The sequence below is a fragment of the Phascolarctos cinereus genome, unplaced genomic scaffold (assembly GCF_003287225.1).
Source record: "Phascolarctos cinereus isolate Bilbo 61053 unplaced genomic scaffold, phaCin_HiC Scaffold_1;HRSCAF=81, whole genome shotgun sequence".
Lineage (NCBI taxonomy): Eukaryota > Metazoa > Chordata > Mammalia > Diprotodontia > Phascolarctidae > Phascolarctos > Phascolarctos cinereus.
The window spans coordinates 169,496,148-169,509,867 of NW_027555514.1; the positions used below are offsets into that span (position 1 = coordinate 169,496,148).

The 13,720-nt window shown below is 39.6% G+C and overlaps 1 protein-coding gene across 3 annotated transcripts in view; it reads left to right on the forward strand.

Moving 5' to 3' along the window:
* The window catches only part of PRKCQ (protein kinase C theta), a 195,683-nt gene that overhangs the window by 54,074 nt on the left and 127,889 nt on the right, over window positions 1-13,720 (forward strand). The window contains exons 1-2 of one of the 3 annotated variants that reach the window (XM_020965052.2): window positions 8,639-8,775; window positions 9,066-9,191. In XM_020965052.2, the coding sequence (XP_020820711.1) occupies window positions 9,074-9,191 (118 nt within the window). In that variant the 5' untranslated portion in view covers window positions 8,639-8,775; window positions 9,066-9,073. Of the gene's footprint in view, window positions 1-8,638; window positions 8,776-8,828; window positions 8,978-9,065; window positions 9,192-13,720 lie in introns of those variants that run through there. The other 2 variants (XM_020965051.2, XM_020965050.2) reach the window with 2 other exon arrangements.

Below are 13,720 nucleotides of genomic sequence, written 5' to 3' on the forward strand. Positions count from 1 at the left end.
CTATCCACTGCACCACCTTGCTGCCCCCATAACGTGTATTTCTGCAACATCTCTCATATACATCGTCTTCTATTTATTCTCATGACCAACACACTGATTCAGGGCTTCAACACTTCTTGCCTGGGCTATTTTAATTGCCTCTTAATTACTTATCCTGCTTCCTGTCTCTCTTTTCTCTAATTCATCCTCCCCATAGGTGTGAAAATATTATTCCTAAATCATAGGTCTGACCATGTCTCTACCTTTAATTGCTCCTATTAGCTCTAGAATGACAGATTTGATTGACTTATTGGAATCTCTGAGGTCATTCTGACCAGTCCATTCATTTTACAGCTAAGGATATTCAAGTCTAGGTTACTTAAGTGACTTGCAGATAGTAAGTATCAAATTTGAGATCTGAATACTTATGCTTCAACTAGCCATTTAACACTTATCATAATATGGTTTCAGTCTACTTTCCCAGACTCATTCCCTTTATATCCATTCACACATTTTGTATTCTGGATAAATTGGGTTATGTACTTTGATGTCCCCTCAAAACTCTGACCACTCAAATCATTCTCCTTACTAACACTTCTACTCTACCTCAGCCACACATAGGGATGGTTAGCTCATCCTCTGGATCTCATTATTCCTATAGTCCAGAACTCTGCAATTCCTCTGATTATAATCGCTTATCTCTCCATGTCTCTCTCTGCCTTGGCCTTCCTAAACTAGTTATTTATCCTTACTGTGACTTGCAGTCACTCTACCATCACCCCAGTCCACTTCTGAATCACCAATTGCCTACTGTGTATTTCTTACTGGATGTCCCATAGACATCTCAAACTCAAGTAAAACAAATCCCATTATCCTTCCCCTTGAAATGGTCTGTGTAGTGCCTATTACGTTATTTAATTTTGGTAGATGTACCCATCCTGAATTTCCCCTGAGGGCATTGAAATTTGAACTGTTTTATTCCCTACTCTGGCTAGCTTCTATTAATAGAAGGATTTGACCAGTATCTACGTCTCCATAGCAAAAGAAAAGAGTCTGGAGTTCTCATGTTAGCAATCGGGCTAACAAAATGTTAAATATTGGATAAGTTTTACTTCAACTGAGTGCATATATAGCCAAGACAACTAAGACAATTCCCATGCCATCTCAGGTATTCTTCTTATCCCAGGACTTAAGAGTTTCAGCACCTCATGAAAGGGGAAAGCATTTAAGGTTGCTAGAGGGTCAAGTAACCCACCTGTCTCTGAATTCCACATCCCCAAGGAACCTATACAATCAACTTATAACACTACCTTAGAAAAGAGTTCGGACCCAAGGGAGTCAACTCTTCACCCTGAAACTACATAGGCTGTATAACTCATAGTACTGCTAGTGAAAGGCAAAGTCTGAGTTGATGCTTCTGTGTCTTGGAAGCTTCCTGTTTGAAATCATACAATGCTGTGCACTAAGTAGTCCACTATATAATTATGTTGTCCAATCTACACTGGATTCTCACTGCTGCTCAATGATCCTTTTATTCTTCCATGATCTATTTTGCCCCTTTCAATGGCTGTTTTGAACTTCCTCTTTGCATTTCCTATAAACATTTCAAACTCAACATATACAAAATGAAGGTGACTCTTTTCCCTCTTCCCTATCTGTGCATCCTCCAAATTTCCATTCTTTTGTTGATGACCCCACCTCATCATTGATTATTTGTAGCCTCAGAATCTCCTCCACTCTTACCTTTCCTGTACTCCCCAAATCCTATCATTTGCCAAGTCTTACATTTCCAACCTGCAGTGATAGCTCTTGTATCTGTAACCTTCTCACTCCTCAGACATAGGATCACAGAATCTCAGAGTTGAGAGGACCTCATAGTCCATCTAAGACAATCCATAAGAATCCCTTCTCCAGCATATTAAACAAATGATCATCCACCATCCTAATTCAGATCCTTGACAATTCTTTCCTGGGTTATCATAATAACTCCATAATTCATTTCCCTGTATCTAGTCCATCCTCCAGGGTCAATAAAAATACCTTTGTAAGACATCATTCTATCCATGTCACTTTCCTGCTCCTCAAATTGTTTTGTAATTTCTTAGATGTGTATGTTGTCCTTCACAAATAGAACGTAAGTTTGGTTTTGGGAATTATTTTTGCAGGGGGAGGTGGGATTGACGGTTTTTTGTTTGTTTTTTGTTGTTTTATTTGCCATTGTATTTCCAGCGTCTGAAGACACTGAAGATTCACATAGTTAACACTGAGTTGAACATTGAGAGGCAGATTTCATCTTAATATAAGTAAAAGCTTCCAAACAATTAGAACTGTCCAAAAGTGTAATGGACTGACTCAGAAAACATTAGAGTATTCTTTATTCATTGAAAGTCTTCAAGTAAAGGCAGAATGACCATTTGTTAGAAAAGATTCCTGTTCAGCTATGAGGCTGTTCTTGCTGACCTCTGAGATCTCTTTCATTTCAATGATTTTGTGATTCTGTGAGTATGCAATGCAAAAGCACTGATTTTGTTTTGGGTTTTTTTTTTTAATTTGTGAGAATAAATGATCCTGTAAAGACTTTTGAACTTTCAGGAGGAGAAAAAACGAGGAGTAGCTTTGGGAATGAACTAAACAGGACACTTAATTTGAGACTTGGGTTTGGGGAACCTACCCCAAATTACAATGAATGGGAAGTATAGGTGAACCCACAGCATTAACTGTCCCCCTCCCACCCACCTCCCATATACACCACTACAGAGAGAATTAACTGAGGACATTAACAGAAAGGCAGAGATCTTCCAAAGATTAGAAACACATGGGGAAAAGGAAGTTTTATCCTTGATTGATACATGCTGCTCTGCCACAAGCATTTTATTATTTAGGGAAATATCCTCCTTTTCCTTCCCTTCAGCCCTACTATATGCAAAACTGACTGAAGAGAAAGATCAAAGAATTGCAGAACTTAGAACTCTAAGAGACCAGTTTTTCTACTCTGATCCTCTAATTTTACAGATGAGGAAACTGAGGCTCATTGATTTGTCCAAGATCACATAGTTAACCAGGGGACTAGAAACCAAGATCTAATGGCTTTCCATTACTGTCTCCTTTCTACTATAATGCTTGTTTCATGAATTGGTTATCAGCATTAAGGTTCTGAATACCTGCATAAGTAACAACGTATTTGTGAAATGTTTAGTCACAGTGGTGTGCTAGAGCCAACTCCTACTGCCTGGGGACAGATGAGTGTTAAATTTTCAGTGTTAGCATTTACACCTCAGAAATCAGCAAACGCTGCAAATCAAGGATTGATTTGTTTGTTGATTGTCTAGACTTAGAAAAGTGATGGAGAAAATATTAATGCTAATTAAAATTAAATGTGTCATGCATACGTGGGGGAGGGGAGGAAGAAGCCAGTTGTTGAACATTTACCAGTGCACCCTTGCTTAGTCACCTCCAGCAAAATCCCCTGATGTCTCATCACGGCCTGGAAGTGATCCTGGGTCCCAAAACTCTTTGGCAGCAGAATATAAGCTCTGGCAGGTCCTCCACAGCTGGAAGGCTTTCAACATGCCCCCCAGTGATCATCTGTGTCAGTCATCTGATCTTCCTTTATAAGCCCCTACCAGATGGTTGGCCACCAGCTAAAGATTTTTTTTTCAGTGTACCAACTAATTAAACCACCTAAGACAAAGAATTGTTCTGACATAGAGGCAAAGCACCTTGCTTGTATTATCGCCATTTGATCCTCATGACAATTCCATGAGGTAGGTGCTACTGTTATCTCCACTATATAGATGAAACTGAGTGGAGTATGTATTGATAAAATCTCTGATAAGCTTATCTTTCTCTTTAGATCAGGGGTTCTAGGGTCTGTGACTTTTTTAAATATTTTGATAACTAGTTCAATGTAATTGGCTTCCTTTGTAATCCTACATTTTTTCTGCAATTAAAAACATTGTTTTGAGGAGTCCTTAAGCCCTACCACACTGCCAAAGCAAGGCAAGTCAAACTGCCACCACTAACTTGACCACCATTTCCCATCACACCCTGATGGACACTATCTAGGACCCTGAATCCAATAGCCTTGGAAGAGCGATGCTTCCATCCCAACATTGGCAACTGTTATCTACGTAGAGATGCAGCCTCGCTACTTTTCCTACAAGTATTAGAGCCACATCTATTGAAGACCTAGAAAAGAAAGTTATCAAAGTCTTGGCACTGTCAAATGGTTCAACATCAGAAACTGGTATGATTTTATCAGTGAAAATGACTTTAAAGAAGAGGCATTACCATCTGCTTTGCTGCTTCACCCTAAAGATCATGAGATGTTTCCATCTGATTTGAAGCCACAGCTTTCCATATGTGTTATGCAATATGAACTACATGAAAGTAGAGACCATCATTCTTTTCTGTTTGTATCCCCAGTGACTAGCCCAGGGCTTTGTACATAGTAAGCTCTTACTAAATGCTTTATTTATGTATTCATTCAAAGGATACCATGAAACAAAAAAGGTTATGAGCCCCCATTTTAGATCTTAATTTCTAGAGATATAAATTTTCACTTATGTATGTTTAATTCTCTGTGGTGCTGAGTAAATAAGAATCAATGCTTTGAGTTCCTTTCAACTAAAAAGGGAGTTTCAAAATCTTAAATTTTTTGTTAAAATATTTTTCTTAAAATAGAAATAAACATTGTCGATTTAAGATGCAAAATCTCAAAAGATAGAGAAGTCAATATTATATCAAAATGACATTTGTATTAGCTACCTCACAAAGCTCTTTTAAGAAAAGGGCTTTGTAAACCCTCAAGCGCTTTATAAATGTACCTTTATATAGCCATCATCTCCCAAGTCCTGGAAGGGTTTTGATCATTGTCAGTCAAGGAAGCGCCCCAGCAGATGTAATCACAGTTGTCAAAGTATTATATCCATTATCAAGAAGCATTTATTATTAACCAGTTTACAAAGCAAAATGAAGAGGTCTCTCCCTTCTCAGATCTCAAAATGCACATCAGATCCTATGCCACATTTAAAGACAAAGAGACAAGTACTAAAGTAAGGGGCAGATGTAGAATTGAGATTAATAAAATGTTTATGCGGTGGTCAAGTAATTCTATCAATGAGTTTGGTGAACTGATGGGTCAGTGATGATTGTTAAACTCTAGAGATAGAACTGGAAGTCAAGTAAGCCAGCCAATTCAAGTTGCAGGGAGGGGGGGTGATGATATCAGAAGCATGCTCGCATGCATAGTAATTTAAGCCCTTGGTAACCCTAGATGTTCCCTGCTATTCTAAGGCCAGGATTTCCCCATGTCAATCATGAGCTGAGATTGCCCAATTAGGAGCACATCCTGAAATGTCAAAGCATAGTTTGGGTAAAGGTCACTGTCATACAAGGACCTACAAATAAATAGCAGCTCCAGTATTTGAGTCTGTTTCAAGGATTTATTAAAGAAACGCTTTTCCTAAAAGTCCCAAATGTGGCAACAGATGAGGGCTGCTTCCTAATGGTTTGTATTAAGCTGTGGAGTAATGACCTACCTGATTAAAAGACCATATCTTGGATTGGTGTAATTTTCCCTTAAGGAATAGATGGAAGAATTGCTTTGGATTTATTTTAGCTTCAAGATTGGCAAATAGCTAAGCAGTCCCTGAAGTACTTGAAGGCTGATGAGCTGAATGAATACCAGACACAGACGTCACAGGACTATTAATTCAACTTTGTATCATCAGAGAGTATGGTCCCACCAAAGCCCATACTTGCGTACAATTCCTACTTCAGTGAAACCTTCTAAATGTATAACTAGACCAATTGCCAGGCAGCCTTGGAATCAGGAGAACCTGGACTCAGGTGCAGCCTCTGACTGGTGCTGACTGTAGGACCTTGGATGGCTCGCTTAACTTCCCAGTGCCTGTAGGTGGCTCTTAGAGAGTACATGCTACTCATCTGAGGGTATTACTCGTGAACATGGCAACGTGTGACCATCTCTTTCTTGCTCCATTGGTAAAGATACTGCTCAAGTAGCCCCTGAATTACAGGGCAACTGTTGACAACTCCCAATTTATAGCATTTTAAGGTTTATAAAATACTTGTCACACAACCAACCCGTATAATGAAAAAATAATAATTAGCATTTTTGTCACTTTTAGGGACAGCTAGATGGTACAATGAATAGAGTACCAGGTCTGGAGTCAGGAAGACTCATCTTTCTGAGTTCAAACCTGGCCTTAGACACTTACTAGCCGTGTGACCTTAGGCAAGTAATTTCACACTGTTTGCCTCAGTTTCCTCATTTGTAAAATAAGCTGGAGAAGGAAATGGCAAACCATTCCAGTGTCTTTGCCAAGAAAATCCCAAATTTGGTCACAAGGAGTTAGACACAACTCAAACAACTCATGACATGTTTTGGTTTGCGGAGCACTTCACAAGTATTATCTTATTTCATCCTCACAACAACCCTGGAAGATAGGTGTTAATATTATACCTGTTTTACAAATGAGGAAACATGCTCCTGATGATGAAACTGATGTGCAGAGGTTAAATGACTTGTCCAGGGTCACAAGGGTAGTATGTATTAAGAGATGTGATTGGAACCCAAGCCTTCTGATTGCAACTCTTGAACTTTTTTAGGGGTGTAGCAGAAAGAGGACATGACCTGGACTTAACCTCACTCAGTTTTAGTTTCATCATTTGCAAAATGGGGATAATTGGATTGTGGTGAAGATTAAATGAGATAACCCATGGAAGATACTTTACCAACCTTAAAGTATTATATAGATGTTAGCTTCTAGCTCTCATTTTTTCATTATCACATAGGTCCTTATCTCTTTTGCAGGTAACAAAAGGCAAGAGAAGCCCTTTGTGAAATTTTCTTTGGAGTGCCCAAGTTTCTAGTTATTGCTCCTCTATTTATAATCCTAAAATATGATTATTCTTAATCTTCTCTGTTTACGTGAAGGTGGAGAATGAGTTAAATGGGCAGCTATTATTGTCTTTGACTATAACGAGAGTTGAGGAAAGGTATCCTTGGAAGGCATGCATTGGGTCAAGTCAAGAAGCACTTATTAAGCTCCTACTATGTTTCAGACATTGTCCTAAGCACTGGGGATATAAAGAAAGGCCAAAATACCTGTCCTCAAGAAACTTACAGTCTAATTAGAGAGACACATGCAAACAACTAGGGACAGACAAGATAAATTAGAGATGATGTTAGAGAGAAGATACTAGCATGAAGAGGGACCAGGAAAGGCTTCATTCAGGAGGTGGCATTTTAGCTGAAACTCAAAGGAAGCCAAGGAAGCCAGGAGATGGAGACAAGGAGGGAGAACATCCCAGGCATAGGGGATACATAGTGAAAATGCATAGAGTCAGGAGATGGGAGTCTTGTGTGAAGAACAGCAAGGAGGACAGAGTCCCTAAATCATAGAGTATTTGGATATATGACAACTGAAACAGCATGGAGGAAGGGCAGATTATTAAGGACTTTAAAAGCGAAGTAGAAGATTTTATATTGGATCCTGGAAGTAAAAGAGAGTCACTAGAGTTACCTAGAGGACAAATTTCCAGAAGGGAGAGAAAAGAAAGGAGTGACTTTTCCCCCACTAAACATCCAATGATTATTTTAGGTATAGATACAGAAGAAGGACAGGGTAGCTAGGTGAGGCAGTGGATTGAATGCCAGGCTGGGAATCAGTAAAACTCATCTTCCTGAGTCTAAATCTGGCCTCAGACACTTACTAGCTATGTGACCCTGGGCAAGTCACTTATCCCTGTTTTCCTCAGTTTCCTCATCTGTAGAATGAGCTAGAGAAGGAAATAGCAAACCACTCCCGTGTATTTACCAAAGCACAACTCAAAAAACAACTGAAAATAGAGGAAGGACCACACAGAAATAAAATGCACTCGACTAATAACATGGGGCCAAAACTGGTGAAGGTTAAGAGAAATCATGTTTCTTGACAAGGTCATACAGGGAGGTATGTAGCAATCTGGGACCGAATTCCTGGGAGTCCATGTACTAATTAATAGCCATATACTAATCCAAACAACATTTGGAGAGTTGATTTATATCTATGGGAAAGGAGTATTTTTGGTTACTTAGCATTCATGAAACTTTTGATGAGCCTTGGATTCTTATGATGTCCTCCATTTTCAGATGTTTCATTTTATGATGTCCTTTGACTTCAGATCTTTAAGCATTTCACTTTGTCCATAGAGAAACTCCATTTTAAAGAGTTAGGAAGAAAGTGTTTCCAATATGATATGAATAGGGAGCACAGAGCATGGCACTTGGATGTCAGGAAGACCTCGGTTCAGATCTGCTCTCAGACACTTACTAGCTGTGTAACACTGGGTGAGTTATTCTAACTTCTGTGTACTTCAGTTTCCTCATCTGTAAAATGGGAATAATAATAATAATAATAATAATAATAATAATAATAATAATAGCATCTAAACCTCCCAGGGTTGTTATTATGGTAAAATGAGATATTTGCAAAGCACTCTGCCCATCTCAAGGAGCTATATAAAAGCTAGCTATGATTAGTCACTGAATTCCTGGAACCTGTTCCACCGAGTACGTAAATAGGTCATGCAAAAATGATGTGGTATCATGTTTACATGTACATTTCAAGTCAGTAGGCACTTCCTAAACTCATTTTCTTCTTACCGTCTGTTTCCTGAGTGTATACTCGAATGCTGACTGAAGAAAGAAATGACATGGCAAAAAGATCAATATCCCAAGCGGTTCAGCCACTGAAATGCTGTTTTTATCATGGGCAGCCATAATCCCATGAGGTTATTGTCCCCACTGAGCTGAAAGTGTCCTTTCGGAAGCATCCCAGTAACCTGCTATCCAGGGCTAAACAAAGAAATACTAGTCCCCAGCTGTGTGTGGCATTGTGGCTTTGTGTTAGACCAACAAAATATGTCTTGCAGAAGGGGAAATGAAAAGTGATTGCCTGCTCGGATGGATTATCGGCTCCATTTGGCTCTGGCTGTCAGTGATAAGGCACTGGCCTAGGGTGGGTGGGGGTGGGAATAAGTTTGAGAGCCCTGAAATAGTCTTTGTCTTTTCCTTTCTCAAGGAGCTGTCATGTCGCCTTTTCTTCGAATTGGTTTGTCCAACTTTGACAGTGGGCCTTATCAGCCGTGTCAGGGAGAAGTGGTCAGCCCTTACTGCGCGGTGCTTGTCAAAGAATCTGTTGAATCAGGTAAGCGACCGGAATAGCTTATTCAAGGGGAGGGAGGAAGAGGAGGCAGCTCTGGGGCAAGAGGGCTCTCGAGGCCAACTCTGTGGCATGACCAGGGCACAGGCATTCATAGAACCATGGCATTTCAAAACTGGAAGTGATATCAGAGTTCAACTTGCCCGAGATGGGGGAACCAAGGCATAAAGAGGTAAAGTAATAACAAAAATCATCCAGTTAATTAGTGGCATAGTCAAGACTAGTTATCAAGTCATCCAACTCCCGTTCTAGGGTTATTTTCACTATGGTGTGCTGCCTCCATTTATTATAAATTCTCTTTCTGCCTTAGAATTTCCCTGACAATGTCTACAGACAAAGCCAAGAGGAGAAGGAGGTTCATGGAAATTCTGTTGGAGAAGTAGCAGAGGACTTTTTGTTTGTTTGTTTGTTTTTATTTTTTTTAATTTTTAATTTTTTTTTTAAGTTGGGGTGGGATTGGTGACCTAAATTGTCTGGTCTGGCTATTTACACCAGTCCAATTTCTTTCATTCTGTTTGAGTAGACTGTTTATATGACTTTGGGAAGATGTATAAAGACAGAACCTTTCCCTATCTGGATGTCACTCAACCTCCTTAGCCTCAGTTTCCTCATCTTTAAAATAAGTTAAGATGGGCTAGACAGCCTCTGAGGTCACTTCCAACTCCAAATTTGTATTTATTTATCGGATATATGAGTTCTGACAAAAAATAATCACGTGCAGGGGCAGTTAAATGGTGCAGTGGATAGAGCTCCAGCCTTGGAGTCAGGAGGACCTGAGTTCAAATCCTACCTCAGACACTTGACATTTACTAGCTGTATGACCCTAGGCAAGTCACTTAACCTCGACTGCCTTGGCAAAAGTAAAAAAAAGGAAAGAAAGAAAAGAAAAGAAAAGAAAGAAAGAAAGAAAGAAAGAAAGAAAGAAAGAAAGAAAGAAAGAAAGAAAGAAAGAAAGAAAGAAAGAAAGAAAGAAAGAAAGAAAGAAAGAAAGAAAGAAAGAAAGAAAGAAAGAAAGAAAGAGAATGAATCATGTGTGACCTGAGCCTCAAATGTGTGAGAGTGTGTCTATGTGTGTGTGTGAAATGTAACTATGATGTTAAGATTCCTTTTGTGGGCATAATCAATCAACAAGTATTCATTAAGAACCATGCTAAGTGCAGAGCATCCAAGTAGAAACAATTAAACAAATCATATTCCCAAGGGACCTCCATTCTAACTGGAGAACACAATGTCCAAAATGCTGTTTGGTTAGTTGTGGGAAACCTGAATTCTCTTCATCATCACATCCATCAGTCTCCATCCCTGTTAGGTCTTTGCTACCCCATTCCAACCTAAATCTTATGTTGTTTTGAGCCAGAAAGGGGAGGCAGCATGCCATAGTGGAAAGAACATTGACTTTGGAGTCTGAGATAGCCCCCTCCCCTTTACTGCTTCTGTGAGCTGAAGCAAGTCTGGGAGAATGTGGACCTCAGATTCCTCATTTATAAAATGAGGTTTTCAAAGTGTAGGATCCCTAAGGTCCATTTCAATGCAACGTCCCCTGAACTTTAAGCCTAAGCCCTTTGCAGACTAACGTCCTTTCATTATTACACTGTTTTTATTTCTCACATCAGCAGGCGTGATTTTGGGAGCTTACACTGACAAGGACTCACTGGTGTCAGCCTACAATAAATCTTTCGTGATTCTTTTTTTCTTTCATGACAACAGAATCACAAGTTTAAAATGGGAAGGAGCCATCTAGTCTGACCCCTTCATTTTATAGATGGGGAAACTGAGGCTTTCTGAGATTAAGAGATTTGCCTAAAATCACCTTGGTAATAAGTAGCAGAAAGTCTTCAGATTAGGAGCTGATGTGGCACTACTCGAAACTTTGCATTTGGGAAACCCTAGCTAAGTATGCCCTAGACAGGATTCCCTAGGTGCAAATTCTAGAAAGACTTTGTTTTCTGATGTGCTCCAAAATGAAAAGTTGCTTGCTTCAGGGAGGATGGCGTTGTAGCAGTCACTTTCAACCCACCCAAACTGAAGGAAATGGATTGTTAGCCATTGCTTTGCCTGTAATCCCAGCTGAGTTTTCTTCTGGTCTGGTCTTTGATACAGCCACCTAACTACCCCAGAAGTGAGTATATAGCTGCTCCTAAATGAAAACCTTTCAGATGTCCCTGAAGTCTTTGAAATGTAAAATGCCTGCCTTTTTCAAATCAGCTTTTGACCTAATGAGCCTCCTGGATCTAGTTCCCTTTATAACCACAGGTCTCACTGACATTTGCCTCCGGGGGGGGGGGGGGGGATTTCTCTTTGGCCCAGTGTTTGAACTTGATCTAATCAGTGGTGTGGATCAAGGAACCTTGCTAGAAAAAAAGGAAACTTTTCTTTTCTGAAAGGTTAACTTGTGAAGTTGTTGAAGGCCCTTTTTTTTTTTCCTAGACCTAGTACAAGATCACACTGAGATTAAACTAGTATTCCCTGGCCTCAAGACACATCAGGCTATGGGACCATATTTTCCATGATAGGTCAGGCCTTGGCAGGGAAGTAGCTGATGGAAGAGTCCCAGGAAAGGACAGGAGAGTGTGGAGGGTCAAGCTGGTATTTAGACTCTAAGAGTATGAGGCTTCAAAATAAAATAGTAAAGATTTCTGAATTCTCTTATTCTTTCTTGGGTAACAGTTAATCTCAGGTTGGTGTTCGACATTTTTAGAAAAGTGAATGAGTATAAAACTCTGCTTTGAAGTGTTTTTGTTGGTGTTGTTTTGATAGTGAATGGTTTGAGAAGAAAGAGAGAAGAAGCTAAAAGGTAATAAAAGCAAAAACCTTTTATTGGTAATGTAGACTTAAAACTGGAAAAGGTCTTCAGAGATCCTCTAATTAATCCATTAGTGTCAAACTCAAATAGAAAGGGGGAGTGGGGTGAGGAGAGGGCCACTAAACCCTTCAGGCCATATATTGATTTAGAAAACCACATATTAACATTATTTATGTTCTATTGTGGGGCAGCTAGGTGTGCAGTGGATGGAGCACTGGGCTTAAAATCAGGAAGACTCATGTTCATGAGTTCAAATCCAACCTCAGAGACTTACTAACTGTATGACCCTGGGAAAGTCACTTAATTCTGTTTGTAAAGTAAGCTAGAGAAGGAAATGGCAAACCACTCCAGTATCTCTGTCAAGAAAACCCCAAATGGGGTCATGGACAGTCAGACACAGCTGAAATGACTCAACAACAACAATATGTTCTATTGTATTTTTATTAATTTTGTTAAATAATTCCCAACTATGTTTTAATCTGATTAGGCTGTACTGGGAATATTAAAGGCCACCAGCCTATTTGACATCTCTGAGGTCTAAACACTTTGTCATGTTACAGATAAAGGAAACTGAGGTTAAATGACTTGCCCAAGGTCACACAGGGTCAATCCTATTTCCTGCCTCCCTATAATGGTAACCTTGAACATCTGCTGAAAATAAAACATAAACAATCACTTACCAGCTCACAAAATTCCTCTTTTTTGATCGACACTTGAAAGTATCATATCTTATGTTTCTCCGGGCTCTGTGTGTCGACAGGACTAGAATAAATCCCTTAGATTATAGTTTCCATTTTTAGTGAAACTCACGCATACCTCACTTTGGAGAGGCACCACGGTGAGTAGATGGTGAAATGGACTGAGAGTCAGGAAAACTTGAGTTCACGTCCCACCTCAGACACTTACTGGCTCTGTGACTGAGGCAAGTCCCTTCCTCTACCTGGGTCTCAGTTTCCTCATCTGTAAAATGGGAGAGTTTGCCTTGATGGCCTGTAAGTCCCTTCTAACTCCAAATCTATGATCTTATTCATCAGCTATTTCTTGAGCTAGTACAAGGCATCGTCCTCCAATCTATCTCTTAAGTGGTTGGACAGATTGGTCCAAATACTGTTACCATACACGACATTCTATTTCCCATGACTTTTTGCACACTGTCCCCAATGTCTAGAAAGGCACTTCCTTGCTCCCTTTTCCTCTCAGTACCCCTGGCTTCCTTCAAAGATCAGCTCACATGCCATAGAAAGCCTAGCCTCATCTTCACAGGTGCTAGTGACTTGTCTCCTCCAGGGAAATTACTCTGCATATATTTGAGATTTTCTTTGAAAATGCATGTTGTTTTCCCCAAGAAGAATGTAAGCTTCTTGGAGGCAGGAATTGTTTTGATTTTGTCTCTGTATTCTCAGAACCTAGCACACAACAGAAACTTAATAAATACTTGTCAAATTGAATTGCTGTACAGGATACTTGATTCCTATCCAATAGGAATTTAGATTCCAGTAGTTTGTTTTTAGGCCATGTTTTTAGGCCATCTGTCCCCTCAAGGAGGATTTTATCTTTGGCTTTATCAGCTCCTTTGAAGGATTTAATGTATCATTTTTATTTGCTTTAAGTGAGAAATCCCCATTAAATCTATTCCAATGCCTCATCATGATATAAAACCCCAGATTCTTAAAGGTTATATGGGCAGCTAGGTAGTGCAGTGGCTAGAGCA